This window comes from Jaculus jaculus, chromosome 6 (assembly GCF_020740685.1).
Source record: "Jaculus jaculus isolate mJacJac1 chromosome 6, mJacJac1.mat.Y.cur, whole genome shotgun sequence".
Classification (NCBI taxonomy): domain Eukaryota; kingdom Metazoa; phylum Chordata; class Mammalia; order Rodentia; family Dipodidae; genus Jaculus; species Jaculus jaculus.
In genome coordinates this window covers 29,693,228-29,707,943 of record NC_059107.1, presented here as the reverse complement: position 1 = coordinate 29,707,943, position 14,716 = coordinate 29,693,228, and the positions used below count along the sequence as shown (strand labels likewise).

The window sequence follows — 14,716 nt, the reverse complement described above, 5'->3', positions numbered from 1 at the left end:
ATTTCCTTTCTATTACTGTCCTCTCCCTCCTTCCGTTCTGTTTTGTCTGCTTTTCTATGATCCACTTTGCTAAATTTCCAGTTTGTACAGGGAAAGCCCTGTCTCTTAGAGCTTTCCAGCAATCTTCTCCATCTATGTTGAAGGGCAGAATTCCTTGAAGGCCATTCCTTAGCAAGCTCTAGGCTCTTTTCAGGTACCCAACTTGGCAACACAGAATCACAGGTACCGTGAATCCTGGCTGAGTTGAGGTGAGACAGCAAACATTATAAGGTCTGTCTCAGGAAGGCACGAGCCCACATGGGCGCAATGCTCTTTCAGTCCTTTTAAATTAGCACTTACAAAAAATTCATTCCCCTTTGCGCTGGCTTTCGTGACCCGGCTGTTTGGTTTGACAGGCCACTTATTTAGATGACAGATGTCATTGGATAAATAAAAAAAGTGAAATTGAGATTTGAAGCAGTGGTTAAAATATAAACATACAGGGCTACTCTCTCAGTGTCCCCAGAGAGAACAATGGCTCCGAAGTGACCCATAGGAAACACACTCTTCCCCCCCCCCCCCCCCCCGTGTCCTCTCAAGCTGCTCTGAACTGCAAGGTCCCGTGCATGATGCTGAATTTCAGTTTGGCACAAAGCACCACTGTGGCCCCTGCCTCCTAGGATTCCACCCTTCTTCTCTCATGTCAGCCACATGTCCTGTTTGCTCCTGTCCTGGAGGAGCACGGTGGCCCTGTCCCCTGTGCAGACTGCGCCAGAAGCCGGGCAGGGAGGGGGTGTGGGGGGCAAGGCCTAGCACCTATGCGTGGTCCAGCCTGGGTGGGCTGCTGGCATGCCTTGCCCCTCCCTGCCTCACCTCCCCCTTAACAGAGTGTACCTCAGCCCCACCACCCACTGGCTCCACAGATGAAAGAGACAAAAGTGACAAGGAGGTCACAGTGGCTCCCCGGAGTAAGAATATGTAATGTAAGAGCCCGTCCACACTCCAGGCGTCTCCACCTCACCTGCTCGTACACCTGCACGAAGTCCACAGTCCCCCACAAAATCCTGTGTGTGACATCCCCCCTCGATAACGTCAATGTTTTGGAACGTCCATAGCTGAGAAAATGGACATCTCAGAGGAAAGATTTCATGGCTGGGTTTTCATCTCACCTCCGGATGTCGGAATACCCCGTCTGTTCGTCTTCCCACTCACTGCTTCCCGATGGGCCTTGACTGCCCTGGCCACCCGCTCTGCCCTGGCCGTGGACATTTGGATGGCTTTTGTTCCTCCGCTCACCCTTGATGTCCCTACCGGCCTCCTTGCTGTTGGGCTCCGCGAGGTGGTGGCCTGTATCCCTGTGGTGGGTCCTGGAGAGCTTGGCTTTGTCTGCCAAATGCTGGTGTTCGGGGGCCGGAGTGGGGGGCTTTTGGATATTGGAGGTACAGAAACTCAGGATGGAGCAGAGGCCGCCCCAGTTCTGTTCACACTGAACTTGCACGCTGTGGGTGATGGCCTCCTTCACCTCCTCTCCACAGGTCAGCAGCAGGTTCACAAGGTCCACATAAGGTCTGGAGATGTGACCAGAGACAGCAAGACTTAGAATAAGCCTCAGGGGGCCTGGAAGAGCTGGGGCAAGGCTAGGAAAGAGCTGGGACCAGTGCTAAGCCTGGCTTAGCAGAAGATCTTTCTGGAACTACTGTAAGCCTTTTACCCATAGATTGAAAAGCTCTGGCCTCCAACATCATCTCCTGGTGGAGATATTTTGAACCAGGCTCTGTGGTGGGCATCAGAGAACGTCATAGGACTTGGTAGATCATTGCTCCCCAAGTAGCTATAGATAGAGTCCCAGAAAAATTGGTCAGTGGGCTAGAGAGATAGTTCAGTGGTTAAAGGTGCTCACTTGCAAAGCCTGCTAGCTGGGGGTTCAATTCCCAGTACCCACTTAAAGCTAGATGCAAAAAAAAAAAAAAAAAAAAAAGGTACATGTGTCTGGAGTTCTTTTGCAGTAGCAAGAAGCCCTGGCAGCCCATTCTCTCTATTCTCTCTCTTTCTCTGTTCATGTATCACTAAAAATAAAAATAAAATAAAATAAAAAAATTAAAATTTGGCCAGTGATAGTGTGTGGTTGAGCAGGACAGGAGCTGAGGGCTGGGACATTCATGTGAGCATCCGAGGTATGGCAGCCTTGTCAATATAGAGAAGAAGGCAGGTCATGGCTACAGGAGCTGGGTGACTTCAGGCCGGAGTGGAGACGGGTCTCCAGGCCAGTGTGACCATTAGGTAAATGGTGGCAAACCAATACTAGCAAAGTGGGGAGTCTTCTGTAAGGAAGAGGCTAGAAAGGGTTAGGTTAGGGAGGGGCTCCTGAGAAACCCCGTAGCAGCCCCTCCCAGGCCCCGTGAGGCTGGTTTTCTTTGCAGGAGTACTGCTCTCTGTCTGTGTCTACCCCAGCTTAGGCTTACAATGAAGGGTATTTTTAGAAGTTTCTGGGTGTTGTACCCTCTTCATGTGGAGGACTTTGGAGTGGACTAAGAGGGGCTAAGGGGAGGTCCTGGGATGCCATTTCCCTGAACTTTCCCTTTTTGGGTAACAGAGAGTGAGAGGCCATCATGACCATCAGCCTCTGTCTCCCTGTCGTTGAAGTGAGTGAGGGTCGACAGTCAGGGCCCTTGGGTCTGGAATGACAGCAGCTCCCTGTGAATCAAACGCACAAGGTGCATGCTGCCTACTTCCAGAGCTTTTGTTACCTCACTGCCCTTTTAGTTCCCAAGAGGAATACAGAATGTTTCATGTAGTTTCATGTGCCAGACAGGATTCCTAAGCAGCCTTCGGCCCATGACCATTGCAGTCGCTGGAGCAGGGAAATCACTGTGGGACGAGGGGTCAGTTCTAACAAGGAGCAAAGGGTCTTTTCTTCTGTGAGCCTGGATCACTTGAATGGCTGCAGTAGGACCCTTGCAACCTTCCTTTGCAAGTCGGAAGCTGCTGCTCTGCAGAAAGATCTAATGATGTTCTAAGATCTATGAGGTGTTTACTGCTGTTTTCTTCACTCATTCACCCCCAGGTTGTCATTAAATGAACGTCCTTGCTTCAAGGATGTAAGAATCACATCAAGAAGAGGAAGAGGCAAAGGGTGGCCATTAGGAGCTTACAGGAAAGGAAGGACTTGGACTGGGTTGAGGACTGTTCTGGATGATAGAGTTTGAGTTTTTTTGTTTTGTTTTGTTTTGTTTCCATGGTAGGGTCTCACTCTAGCCCAGGCTGACTTGGAATTCACTATGTGTTCTCAGGATGGCCTTGAACTCAATGGTGATCCTCCTACCTCTGCCTCTGGAGTGCTGGGATTAAAGGCGTGCACCACCATGCCCAGCTGAGGTTTTATTTTTTATTAAAAAATTTTTTTTGGACGCATGTATGTGTGGTGTGTGTGCATGTGTATTTGATGTGTGTGTGCAACCTCAGAAGCCTGAGGTTGATGTTGGGTGTCTTCCTCTCTCTCTCTCTACCATTTAAAAAAAATTTTAAAGATACTTATTTATTTGAGAGACACACAGAGACAGATATAGAGATGTAGATCAATGGGTGGGGGGAGGAAAAAAGAGAGAATGAACACAACAGGACCTCCGGCCACTGCAGATGAACTCCATATGCATGAGCCACTTTGTGCATCTGGCTCCATATGGGTACTGGGGAATCGAACTGTGGTCGTTAGGCTTTGCAGGCAAGTGCCTTAACTGCTGAGCCAGCTCGCTAGCCCCTGGAGCTACCTTCTAATATCCGCTTGATGCCTTTGGCTTTGGCACGTGAGTGTGTGCACGGCTGACAGGCAAGATGCTCACCTGCTCTCTAGAAGGCCTCCTGCCAGTGGTAAAGACAGCATGGTCATCTGGATGGAACCTTGAGGACAGTATGGACAAGGACGTGGTCGTTTGAATTTATGTCCCTCAAAAGACTCAAATGCTTTATTTAAGTTTGTCTCCAGCCACTTGGACAGAGGAGGTGTCACTGGGGCCAGATCCTGGGGTCCAGCCCTAAAAGTGTCATTGGAGGCCAATCTGACTTCTAGCCTAAGGTATGCAGAGCGTTTGAGCTCTGCCTGGGTTCCCAGCTGTTCAGCTCCCAGCGCTGGCTTTTCTGTCTGCCTGGCTCTGTGAAAGGGGACTAGCTTCTTTCATTATGGAACTTCCCCCAGATCTGTAAGCTTCAAATAAATCCCTTCTTCCTCCCTTAAAACATGTCTGGACTGGAGGTTCATCGCAGCAACCGGAGGCTGAGTGTGGCGCAGGGGAGTGCTCCGTGCACATCTCTTAAAGACTAGGGCTATCTGGGAGAGCTGAAGTTCACCCAGTCTGTCTGCAAAGTGGCACCATGATTTCAGCAGCTCCATATCCCTGCAGCTCTCTGGGACTGGAGGAGGCCTGTGTGTCTTCCCTCATGCTTCTCTCATTAGAGCGAAAGGAGGGCTCTCCTGGGAATACGCGACTAGCTTTGGAGCTTCTACCACTTGAAGGTTCTGCCTGCCAGTGAGCTCTGGAACTCCAATGCAGGCCTTGATGCCCAGAGGCAGGATTAGCCCCGCTCTCCTCTGTCCTCTGGGAGGAGGGGCATGTGTGGTAAAGCACGCTCATCTGAGCTGGGTTTTGTGCTGGCATGGTGCCTTCTCTGGCTGCAGGGTGAGCCCGTGTCTAATGATAAAGTCCAGCTTGCTCAACTGGGTGTCAGCGAGGCTGCAGGATTTAAAAAAAAAAAAAAAAGGCATGGAGGGGGATGTGCCTGAGGCAGCCAAGGCCAAGGAGAGGCTAGCCACAGGGTGGAGGAGGGGAAGCGGAGCTCACCAGAGAGTTCACGGGGTGCATGGGGTACATGGGGAGCAGGGGAAGGGTTGGGTGGTTTGGGTTCTCTGGTGACTGACTTCTTCCTCTCTCAAGGGAAAGAAAAACTGGGCTCTTGTTCCTTTTTTGGTGACTATTGCCAAGGATTTTGAGATGGCCTTCTCGCTATGTGGGAGTGGATGAGCCCTTTACATCCATTAAGAAAACTAAATTAAAAAACTCAAAAGGGACCAGCAGATGGCTCAGTGGTTAAAGACGTTTGCTTGCAAAGCCTGCTGGCCCAGGTTCATTTACCTAGCACCCACATAGGGCCAGATGCACAAAGTGGCACAAGTGCCTGGGGTTCGTTTGCAGTGGTAAAGGCCCTGGAGTGCCCATATTCTTTCTCTAAGTAAATAGATAACAAACAAGTAGGAATGCTAGGGAGATGGCTCAAAGGTGAAAGGTGGATGCTTGCAAAGCCTGTTGAGCTGGGTTCAATTCCTCAGTACCCACATAAAGCCAGATGCACAAAGTAGTGCATGCATGTGGAGTTTGTTTGCAGAAGCAAAAGGGCCTGGATTCATTCATTCATCCTTTCTCTGCCTCTCTCTCTCTCTGTGCTTGCAAATAAATAAAAATATTTTAAAAATAAATAAAGGTTCAGTTCTTCCAAGATCAGACGAGATTGGGCATGTTCAGGGTGGTATGGCTGTAGACAAAAGGTTCAATTCTTAAACTCTTAAAAAAAATTAAAAAGGCTCAGATAATTCTGTTAATTATATAATAATTAACTATAGCTTCAGAAGGCCAGGGAATGGAGCTTTTCATGGAGCTAGAGTTTGGCAGGACCAAACTCCAAAGTGCTCAGAGGCCCAGGTTTAGCAGGAGGTAAGAGAACCAGTATGTGGCCCCACAGCAGGGTTCTTAGGAGATCATATGAGATTGGCCTGAACAGGGTGCTACGGCCATAGTCTGCAGTGTTTTTTTTTTTTAATTAATTAATTTATTTATTTGAGAGAGACAGACACAGAGAGAAAGGCAGATAGAGGGAGAGAGAGAGAATGGGCGCGCCAGGGCTTCCAGCCTCTGCAAACGAACTCCAGACGCGTGCACCCCCTTGTGCATCTGGCTAACGTGGGACCTGGGGAACCGAGCCTCGAACCGGGGTCCTTAGGCTTCACAGGCAAGCGCTTAACCGCTAAGCCATCTCTCCAGCCCTCTGCAGTGTCTTTTGGAAGATGTCTCATGCTACCCTCTCTGCCAGAGCAGCTGAGGTGAGCTACCATCGCTCATTTTAAATGGTGGGGTGGGTGTCCTTGGAAACAGGTGTCCCCCTGGTCCTACCCCAGGTTACCATGGAGACACTAGAAAACCACAGCATTTTACTTCTCAAAGTCTGGGGTGAGGAGTCCCAACACCTTACAAATTTCAATTTTTCCCAAAGAAAAGTTCTCTGGGAAATACAAAGACCTCAATATACGTCAGGGGTGTATTATTCACTTGTAAACTGATCCCATTCCCCACTCTTGAGGCCAACAAGCAGTATAATATTCTACTGGGACAGCCTGTTGGGGTTCCTCCTTCCTGAGCTCATGTTCTTCCAGGAGCACCTTGGAGGAAGGGAAGTCTTACAGTGCATGCCAGCTAGGGTACAGGGGAAGTTGAGAAACGGAAAACGTCCTGGTCGTATCTGAAGACCCATGAGGTCTTAGCAGGTTGAACAAGGAGAAGATAGGACAGGCCATTTGGTTCTGATGCCTGGCTTGCTCCTCACATCTAACTCCAGTCAAGTCATCTATGGTCAACCTTCTGCATTTTTAGATTCAACCAACCCTAAGTACAGAATGTTTCAGAAATAATCTGCATCTGCATCGAATATACCTTTTCTTAAACCAAGTGATTTCCTAAACCAAATAATCTCTTATCTACTTACATAGCATTTTACATTGTCTTAGGCATATTAACTCATCTAGAGTAGATGGAAAGATAAGTTTAAGTTCTGTGCAAATACTACCCCAAGTTTGACGGGAGACTTGAACATTTATGGAGTTGGTAAGTGGGGAGGTTCTTGAACCTTGTGGATAGTGAGAGATGACTGCAGGTTAGCAATTCCCAAGCTTCAAGCAAGAATCAAACCTCGGGGGCTGAAGAGATGGCTTAGCGGTTAAGTTGCCTGACTTCGAAGCCTGAGGACCCAGGTTCAATTCTCTAGGACCCATGTGTCTAGAGTTTGTTTGCAGTGGCCAGAGGCTCTGGCATGCCAATTCTGTCTCTCTCTGTCAATACGTAAATAAAAATAAATAAAATAGAATAATTTAAAAAGTATCAAACTTCAGAGTAGGTTCTTTATGTCACTATCCTTGTCTATTAAATAAATGAGGACTTTTTTTTAGGCAAGCCCAACAGATGACCCCCCTTTTTTATGAGAGGGAGGGAGAGTGGGAGTGAGAGCAAGAGCAAGAGCGAGAGCGAGAGCGAGAGCGAGAGAGAGAGAGAGAGAGAGAGAGAGAGAAAGAACTGGTGCACCAGGGCCTCCAGAGACTGTAATTGAACTCCAGACACATGTGCAACCTTGTGCGCTTGAGTCACCTTGTGTATCTGCTTACACAGGACCCGGAGAGTTGAACATGGGTCCTTTCCAGACAAGCGCCTTAACTGTAAAGCCATCTCTCCAGCTTAAGGACAATCATTTCTGTCTTGTCATGTGAACACATGTAAAACCCAAGATAGGTTTTTTTTTAAACTTCAGTTTTATTCACTTGCATGTAAGCATGTGTGTGGATGTGCCAGTACCTCTTGTCCCTACAAAGGATGCCAGAATGCTTGTGTTAGTTTCTGTGTGTGGCTTTATGTGGGTGACTGGGGAACTGAATCGGGACTGACAGGCCTCGTAAGAACTGAAAAAGAGCAAACATTCATAGACCTACTGATTTGGCATATGGAGACCAGCAGTGCCATCAAGCTGGCAGTGACAGGTCCTAGACTGTCCCTTGTGTTCTGCAACTCTGGGGTTCAGCCTTCAGGGGGACTGTCAACCATCCTTCCTATGGGAAGCAATTGTGCACTAAGTGTTTTACTAGTCTGCAAAATTCAAGATCCTGTAACTGGGATGATTCCTTTCCATTTGTTTGCACGTGTGTGTGTGTGTGTGTGTGTGCACGTGCATATATATGGGCCTGCCAGGGCCTTTTGCCACCGGAGACTTGTGCCACTTTTTGCCTCTAGGCTAGGTGGGGGGCTTGAAAGTCAAACCTTGGGCTGACAGGCTTTGCAAGCACCCCAACTGACTGAGATATATTTCCAACCCCCTAGCTAGATAATTTTATTTAAAAAAAAAAAACCTTATTTATTTAGTTATCTATTTGAGAGAGACAGGGAGGGAGAAAGGGCACGCCAGGGCCTCCAGCTACTGCAAACAAATTCCAGCTGCATGCGCTCCCTTGTGCATCTGGCTTATGTGGGTCCTGGGGAATCGAACCGAGGTCCTTTGGCTTTTGCAGGCAAATGCCTTAACTGCTAAGCCATCTCTCCAGCCCCTAGCTAGGTAATGTTAAAGAAATGAGACATTCTGGCTTTATCACTGAACTGTAAGTCTTAAAATGCCTTCACAATTCCTCGTGTTCACATGTTCTGATGTTGTGTATTTTCTGCGGTAGGGCCTTAATGAAGTAGAGAAGGGAAAGGAGAGCCTGTAGAGAGGGGTAAGAAGGTTCCTGTCAGCTCGGGCCATGTGAAAGTGTGTGCCCTAGAGCCACACTGCCTGGATCGGCTCCTAGCTCTGCCGCTCTCTGACTGCGTGTCCTGCATTTCTACAGGGCTCAGTTTTTCTAACCTGTGACTTGGAGCTATGAAGGCACATAGTTCACAGGCTTGTTCTGAGGATCATGCGAAAGAAATCCATGTAATGCACTTAGCCAGTGTCTGGTGCTGAAGCCAATACTATCAGCTTTCTGTATTGAGACCTCTGAGCTACTTGGAATATTCAGAGACCAGTTGGGAGAACTTGTGACTGTGTATGTAGACTCTGTGCCTAGTAAAAAGAATACTCCGTTTCTGTGGCCTGTGATTTCAAAACCAGTGATGGGCGCCTTGGTATTTTCCTGACAGGGCTCATAGGGGAGTCAGAGTAGCTTTCTGTCCTGTGGGGGGGCTCCTGCCTCTACTTGAAGGGAGTTCACCTTCCAAATCAACTCCTCAAACAGATGCAACACGCTTCCCGGGCCCACGGCAACTTCTCAGGTCTCCTGGGAGGCGGTACTCACTCGTGCAGCAGCAGGTCCTTGAAATGTATCATCTCTAGGATCACCCGGATGTTCTCCTGCGCCGCCGAGCACAGGTCGTGCTTGAGGTAGCATTCCCGCTGCAACTGGAACACCATTTCCTTAATGGCAGGGCACTTCCGGCTTATGCAGCCGAATCTGTGTCTCAGGGCGTGGGCCTTGCATCTCAGGGAATCCTTGATGAATGACTTGCCCTGAGAATGGAGGACAGAAAAGGGAGAGGGGACAGAGGAGAGATTTTTTTTTTTTTTTTTTTTGGTCACATGCTTGGATATTTACCATTCTCAGTCTTACACACAAACACACACAAATTTTCCTCCCCCAGAATCCCAAGGCTCTGATGTCCTTCCAGGTGAGAGGCGACATGGGAGGTCCATCTAGCTTCTGGAGTGACATGACATGTCAGGCTTCAGGCCAGAAAGGATGTGAGCCCTGTACACTAACAGAGCTGCCTCCTTCCTCCCCAGCTGTTCTTTGAGTTTTCCTGGGGCTGGGCCTTCCTTAGTTGTCTGTCCCAAGGCAGCTTGGTGGTCACTATCCCTTGGCAAATTCTCTGGAACCCCAGGGGGATTAGATCGGGCACTCCTTTGTGGGTCCCGGCAAATGCTCTTCCCAAGTGGAAGGTGCCTGTGAAAGGTCTTGGGACTTCAGCAGCATCCTCAGGATGGAGTGCCCACTGTGTGTCCCCTTTCCACCTCAGAGCTCCAGTTCCAAATCCTCTCCTTGCAGGAGGAGCAGTCTTTGCCATTGAAAACTGCCGGGATTTTTGTCTCTCAAGGGCCTGCTTGGCATCTAGCCTGGGGGCATGTGAATTTTGACCAGCCCAGCGGACATCCCCTCTCCCCCCCGCCCCCCCACAGGTCTCTGAGAGGCAAGGCAGCCAGGCATACATCTGGTCCACTGCTCTCTCCTTCCCTTGACCCTGTCAGGCTGTGCTTACCCTAGAAAGCAGACAGCTGTTGGGTATGTGGAGGCAAGCTCCTGCATTTCTTCTCTTATCAGCCTCCCTGGCACAGAGGCTGTGTGGGAGGGGGAGCTATCCAGGAAGCTCCCTCTATCACTATAGAAATGGTCTGCCTTTGTTTTTAGAGACAGGCCTGGAAGTCACTGAATTGAGAAAGTAAACCAGTTTAGTTTGGAAGTGGGAAGCCAGCCAGCACATTTATTTTAGTTCTTCCTTTAGAAGCAACTGAAATGTCTACGGATAATGTCTGATGGCTGAAAAAGCCATGTGGCCTGTGCACCCTCCCATGGCCCCCTTTTCTCTCATTTTCCAGCAATGGAATGGAGGGCAGGGTGTGTCAATTCATTGAAGTCGAGATGTGTTGGGAACTGACTTGAAGGGGACGCCTCTAACTTGAGACCATATTCCTGTTGGATGAGAAACATGGAAGATTCATCCACGCGAGGGCTGGGGTGGCCCCAGTACCCTCCCCTGACATCCTGTGGGAAGGCTCTCAATACATTTCTCTCCTCCGGATTTCCTAACTCCAGTCATTTCAGAAGGAATGCTTTATTATGGAGCCTCCAAGAGTTCAAAGTTCTTCCCGGTTTGTATTTCCCCTCCTGCCACCTCATATCCTCTGCAATTTAGGTGTCCCCCACCCCCGCCGCCCCTGTCACATCCACTTCTGGTTCCCAGACCTGGCTTTGTCAGGCTCTTTACATACAAGATATCACTGGATGGTGACACTGGTGACGTGTATAAATCACACGTAAATTGTTGGACTCCTCTAAACATTCTCATCATGCTCCAGTGAAACAGGAGAGGAAGTTTACGAGATATAATAACAGGGTGTTTCAACAGGGCAGTTGGAGGCCAGGGAGAATGGAGGTTAGCCTAATGCCCCATGCTGCCCGTCTAAACACAGCGGAGCCATCGTCAGTTTGCTTGTTGCTTTCCTGCTCCGCCACGAACAGCAACTCGGTTTCACCTTTGGTACCCTGGGATATCAGCAGAGATGAGGCCCTGGGTATAAGACACGTAAACGATGCAAGCCTCCTCCAGGGCTTTGGCTGTTCAGATTGGGAGAGGGGAACCTGCCCTTGAGCAAGCAGGAGGCCCAGAACCATCTCGACTGTCTGCTCGCGCATCCCACAATGCTTTCCTAGTCTGCCTTTACCTTCTCAATGCAGTGGCTTTTGGGGACTGGGCTCTGGGTGTTCAGACACAATGTGTTTACCATTGACCATGAATGACTCTGATGTAGATGTAGGCTTTGCCTGTGCAGCCGCAGCTTAGGAGTACAGCGGGGTTTCTCCTAAATGGCATCTCCAGCGAGCAGAGCAGAGCATCAGTCAGTGGGGACACCCTGGTACCCTGCTGTCCACTTCAGATGTCACATACTTGCCAGCACTAAAACCCCACAAGGAACAGCTCAGAAAAGCTGCTCCAGTCGTTGCCAGCCAACCTTTCAGTCATGCTATGCTAACCCCAAACATTCTCCATGCTCTGTGTGTTTACCTGGGCATCAAACTTGCCAGCGTTGTGGAGGAAAGTCATGCAAATCCCATGCAGGCCCCGGATCTCGCAAGAGTTGTTCTCGAAACATTCGAACACGCCACAGCCCACATCGCCAGCGGTGACCAAACAGTGCTGGATCTCAGCTAAAATGAAAATTAGGAACAAATAGATATATATATAGATATATATACATATACACAAATTTTTGTCCCATGCTACAAGTTAGTAAGGACTAGAAAATGTAAAGGAATAAAAAGTTAGTGGTGGACAATTTCAGGGTCTAAAGAACAACAGAAAAGAAATTTTCACCCCTTACTAATCCTCATAAAAGTATTGATATTTATAAATATTTGTACACATTAGGCCACAATGCCAAACATCACAATCAGAAGTTAGGAGTATTCTTTTATTTTTCCTTTATCTTCATGCCTTCCATTTTATTTCATCAATACCCTTCTCTACTTGGAGCTGTAGAAACTACAGCCATGAATTCCCAGCCATCTCTTTCTTGATCCCCTAATGAGAGCTACCCAAAAAGCAGTTTCAATCCAGCTTTATGATTCAACACCTAAAAATCAAAACAAAATTCCTATTAAAGCAGTGCCTCCAAGCCATCCGTATTAAAAATACCAGGCTAGGGAGGCTGTGACTGGGAACAGGTTTAGCATGGAGTCCGATGAGGATTGCCCTCAGCCCGGGCCATTCTGCTCTTAGAGGTTCTTTTTAATTAGGAATCTGGTGTGAGATATCACTTAATCCCCTAGAATCCCTGTGGCCCAGGGCTTGCTGCCTCTTCCAGAATATGGTTCTAATTCATCTCCCTGAAAGGGCAGACTGGGGGAGCTGTCAGGCTGCAGAGTGCAGTCTCTTCCTTCTCTAACCCCCCACTCAATTCTCTGATTTCAACCTACCCAAAATTACATCAGAAAAAAACAACAACGTGTATTTTGGAAGAAGGGCTGAGTCAGAGTTGAAAATCTGCATTCAGATTAAATGTAGTGAGAGAATAAGGGACATGTTTTGGACAAGGGTTACCAAAAACTGTTTTAAGTTTAGAGAAAGCTTCTGAGAGGGGACGAGGGTGGGCCAGGGTCCCAGGGCCAGGAGAGTATCCTCTGAGTGCGAGGGCCCTTACACGTGGAGGTGACAGGCTCCGGATGACGCGGTGCGCAGCCTGGGCGCGCCTGCAGAACCACGTTCGCGCTATCGGGCATCCTTATCTGTCTTGGGGCACTCCTTCTGTGGCAATGAGCGCTCACATGCCACTGTGTTCGCACAGTGCCCACCCCAACAAAATAAAAACAGTGCACAGGTCTTTTTCTACCTCCCTAAACTGGGAGAAGAATTAGCCTGGTAAGCCACTCGAGCAGGGAGGGCACAGGGTTTGGGTAGTGTCAACATTGCTTCCCTAGCTGACCTGGTCAGGGTAAAGGGACAGCAGCTGCACCACGGAGTTATGCTTGGCACAATCCCTCCCCCCAAAAATACAGAGAGAGAAAGAGAGAAAGAGAGAGAGAGAGAGAGAGACAGAGAGAGAGAGAGAGAGAGAAAGTTCTCCATGCATTTTATCAGGCCAGCAAAGTTCTGGGATGTCTGGCATCTTTCGAGGAAGGGGAGCGGTGGCCAGCTTAGAAGTTCGCAGGGTGCATGGCACAGCCCAGTTCCTGGGACCCTCAGTCCTTCCTACCCCCCAGCCCCCCGCAGCCAGTGGGGATGTAGAAGTGCGCTTCGCATGTCGGACAAGGGGTTGGCAGGGTCAGATGCTGCCTCGCTCCCCCTCTGCCCCAGGGGGAGGACAGCAACAAGTCCTACCCCAGCCGTTTCATCACCCTGCTAGCACGTGCGGATTCCTCCGGGAGCTCGCCAAGGCTGCTCGGCTCAGATCTCGCCTCTGCTCGCGCTTCCCCCTGCACGTCCGGAGCCCACCAGCACCCCAAGAGTTTTCAGGGCCCCGGGTGGGCGGACACGCTCGGGGCGCGCCGCGCGCGTGTGGGCACCGAACCCTGTGCCCGCAGCTCCCAGGCTGCGGGGACGCACGCGTTTACCTGTGTTCTGCAGGGACAGGCGGCCTTTCTGCTGGGAGCCTCTGTCTTGGGGACCTTCAGGAGGGTTGGTGGCGTCGGCCCCACGCGCGGGGTCCAAGGTGGCAAACACCAAAGCCAGGGTCACGAACTGGCCCAGCCGATCAGCACACATGGTTTCTGGGTATCAAGCTCCCCGCTGGAGAGGGGAGACCTGGATTCTTTGTGCTCTCCTCCTCCTCCTCCTCTTCCACCTCCGTTTCCCCTCCTCCTCCTCCCACTCTTCCTCCGGGATCGCCTTTTCCTTCTTCCTCCTCCTCCTCGTCGAGGCCGTGCACGGATAGAGGTTACCCAGCGCCCTCCCGTAGCTCTCCGGAGAGCATGTGACCGCGCCGTTAGCAGCGCCGGGAGTGCCCGGGCGACAGCGGGGATGGTGCCTCAAATATCCCTGGAAGCTCCGGTCCGGTGTCACTTGAATGAAGGAGTCGAGCAGGTGTTGTCCCCGGAGTCTGGACCAATCCGAGACCCCGGCCCGTTTGACAACACAGCGAAGGAGGCGGGGCCTGGGCCAACTCTACTACGGGTTGGAAGCCCAGGGCGAGCGCCGCCGGGAGCTGGAGACAAAGTTGCGACCCGCAGGCGGCCACGCGTGGGCGTCCGTGGGTGTGAACGCGACCCGAGAGGATGCGTGCGCGCTGTGCCCGGGATTCGGGGCAATGGCTCCAAAAAAAAATAATTAAAATAAAATAAAAAGAAAGCGAGAAATATGTCAAAGCAGATCCTAGCTTGCAAAAAATAAAAATTAAAAAAAAAAAATGCTAGAGGATACAGTCTGCTCCTCCCGGTCCCTGGCTCGCAACGGGCTGGGAAAAGTTTCTTTGGATCAGCGTTTGGGAGGCGGTGCGAACCCCAGCTCCGAGGCCTTAGCAGAGAGACCTGGGCGCAGTGACGGTGCGGGCCACCCGGCCCATAAGGGAATTCATGGTGTCGTGAGGCTTGGCATTAAAAGAGAAACAAGAATAAGACACACTTGGAAGCCAAGAGCAGCAGCACTTTAGAATTTGTTATGAGCAACTGACCTACCTGCCTGCTTTTTTATTTGGGGGGGGGGTAACCTGGATTTGGTGGGTGGTGCAATACCTGAGCCGTCTTCTCCCC

At 50.0% G+C, this 14,716-nt stretch overlaps 1 protein-coding gene across 1 annotated transcript; it reads right to left on the bottom strand.

Annotated features, from left to right (window-relative positions):
- Window positions 1-566: 566 nt before the first annotated feature.
- Window positions 567-14,186, bottom strand: Stc2 (stanniocalcin 2). The gene is made up of 4 exons (XM_004665013.2): window positions 13,583-14,186; window positions 11,538-11,680; window positions 9,056-9,267; window positions 567-1,547 (listed from the first exon to the last, which is right to left on the bottom strand). Exons 1-4 carry the CDS (start codon window positions 13,731-13,733, stop codon window positions 1,145-1,147), a joined length of 909 nt encoding a protein of 302 aa, XP_004665070.1. The 5' UTR covers window positions 13,734-14,186; the 3' UTR covers window positions 567-1,144.
- Window positions 14,187-14,716: the final 530 nt, after the last annotated feature.

Bases quoted from the DNA above. Each gene is read 5' to 3' on its own strand.
- Stc2 (XM_004665013.2), bottom strand. From the start codon at position 13,733: ATGTGTGCTGATCGGCTGGGCCAGTTCGTGACCCTGGCTTTGGTGTTT. The intron at 11,681-13,582 runs GTAAACGCGTGC...TTTTCATTTTAG, and splicing joins CCTGTCCCTGCAGAACACAG to CTGAGATCCAGCACTGTTTG. The intron at 1,548-9,055 runs GTGAGTACCGCC...TCACATCTCCAG, and splicing joins AAGGACCTGCTGCTGCACGA to ACCTTATGTGGACCTTGTGA.